Source organism: Lolium rigidum, chromosome 6, assembly GCF_022539505.1.
Source record: "Lolium rigidum isolate FL_2022 chromosome 6, APGP_CSIRO_Lrig_0.1, whole genome shotgun sequence".
NCBI lineage: Eukaryota > Viridiplantae > Streptophyta > Magnoliopsida > Poales > Poaceae > Lolium > Lolium rigidum.
Window position 1 is genome coordinate 118988463 of NC_061513.1, and position 2307 is coordinate 118990769.

General features: G+C 46.2%; 1 protein-coding gene across 1 annotated transcript; it reads left to right on the plus strand.

The window, feature by feature from the left end:
- Positions 1-254: 254 nt before the first annotated feature.
- LOC124665443 lies at positions 255-2066 on the plus strand. The gene is made up of 3 exons (XM_047202861.1): positions 255-770; positions 905-1130; positions 1783-2066. The coding sequence occupies exons 1-2, from the start codon at positions 399-401 to the stop codon at positions 1127-1129; spliced, it is 597 nt and encodes a 198-aa protein (XP_047058817.1). The 5' UTR covers positions 255-398; the 3' UTR covers position 1130; positions 1783-2066.
- The last annotated feature ends 241 nt before the right edge of the window (positions 2067-2307 follow it).

Below are 2307 nucleotides of genomic sequence, written 5' to 3' on the forward strand. Positions count from 1 at the left end.
TTTCCAGAATGGTCGGGAGTAGCGGGCGTCACCTCTGAGTGATATGCGGGTTCCATATGAGGCTCGGTCGACATCTGAGGTGGGTGGGCTTTAAAAACGATGACATAGCCCAAGATTGTCTAGAGCCACGTGATTTTGATCGAACGGCCAAAGTTTATCCACCCGATTTGGCTAGCCAGAGTACTCCCGTAGGATAGCAAATCCCGTAAAAAATATACTTAATCCCTAGTTTGGACCTTATTGTTTAGCATAGAGCCTGCATCTCTCTTTTTTGGTAACCGAATTCGCAGCCCAATATCGCTTTATTAACGGGGCACGACCGCAGGAGATAGTTGCAATACCAGATTTGGTGGATTCCTTTTTCGTCTTCCCCTGAACCCCCCCGATCGAACAAGCCAATGGAGCTGGAAGCTGACAAGAACGCGGCGCTGCCGGCAGCCAGCGACGACGCCATCCAGGAGGAGTCCCCGCCCCCTGCCCAGAGCGGGAAGCCCGGATCCGAGTCGGCTGCGGCGGCGCCGGAGGTGGATGTGCAGCTCTTCCGGCGGGGTCGGGGGCCGGTGGCCGTGTTCCGGTCGCCCCTGGGCGGGTATACGCAGGACCAGCTGGAGGTGGGGGACATCCTGGAGAAGCACGGCCTCAAGTCCGTCTTCGCCTTCGACCCCGCCTCCCGCGCACGCGGCGTCGCCATCCGATTCAACCCCCGCAACGGCCGCTCCCTCCTGCCCTACGCCGCCGAATCCACCATCTTCCTTGACGGCGAACCCAAGGTAGTAGTCAATTTTTCCTCAGTCTGTGTATCCTGATTTTTTGCCTGGTTATTAGTATTGTTTGGATGAGAAGGCTGCTTGCTAGTATTAGCAAGTCTTTATATGACGTGCTGGCTTCTTTGGTGGTTTATTAGGATCCTTTGGTGAAGCCCATCACGAAGGTGATGATCAGCTTCTGCGCTATGGTAGTGGTAGCTGCAGTGTTACTAAAGGAGGCGAAGATGCCCGAGTGGCTCAAAGAATCCAAGTTGGGCAACCTCAACTTCCCACCATGGGTGCTGGCTTGCATAGTCTTTGTGTTCATGAGGCTCCGGAAAAGAACCAAGGATGTCATGAAGAAGGTTGGATTGTCTTCGTGAGGTACGGACAGTTTAATCATGTTTCCCCTGTTTTCTTATTGGAACAAATCTCTGTGATGGTTTCGATCTCGTATGATGATGAGGGGTTCTTGTGATTATAATGTGAGACACATACGTATTTCAATACTTAATATACTACTCAGGAAGGGAGTGGCAGATACATAGTGTGACAGTGTCTGTTCTATAGTGCAAAATATGCTTTAGGTTTTACCAAAGATTGTCAGTGTAGTTATCTACAGTCGTGTTGTCGCAGTGTTGTTTGAGATCTGGTACAAAAAGCAAAGATACTTAGGACTTCTGATTAGAAAGATTTACTTCCTTTGTCCCATGAAACGTGTGTCTAGTGTCTAGATACACCCAAATTAAGACAAAGTTGAGACAGGTTTCATGGGACGGAGTGAGTATGAATTGTCCATTCTTAGTTACTTGTAGACTCGTCACCAGTAAACTGGTGACTTCATGTTCATTTCAGTCTGGACAATTCATGGTTCTGTGCATCTCTGCTAAAATGTTTCTGCGTTGTTCCTTGAACAACCATGTCATGCCACGTGCTTGAACCGTTCAACCTCACATCTTATATTTGGCTATATGAAATTAAGACACCGCTGTTCTTCCACTGAATTTTAACTTAGCTGCACTTTCATTTTTAACAGAATACTGATGGGAATGGCACGCACAATGTTCTTTTGGCTGCTCCTATCAGTTTGTCGTCAATGTTGAAGATGTACTGGGCAGTGAAATACTACATGTAAATGTTCACGCCTCTTTTGTTCAGAACAAATACATCTCATAGAGAACTTGTATTTAACCCTATGTCAAGAGTATACACGACACAGTTTGCTAGTGTGACATTGTGCTTGACTGAATGAATAAAGAATAGCCGGAGAAACTGGTCTGCACTCTGTTTCTGTTGCTTATTAGTCATTTTGATACTTTGTGTTGAGGAGTGTCCAGGCATTGCTTGGCTGCTGGTTGATATTTCTGCACAAAATTTTGAGTTTCGTTTTGAGTTTAAAAGATAGCGATACATGATGTTGAAATCAAATTACTGCCAGAAATTGTTAATACGTTGCTACACTTAGATATGCATATCATCCTACTGTTAAAATTCTCTCCTCCTCTCCTTTATAAGTGCTATGTTCAGATTATGTTCTGGAAAAAAATGTTTGCTGATCTGC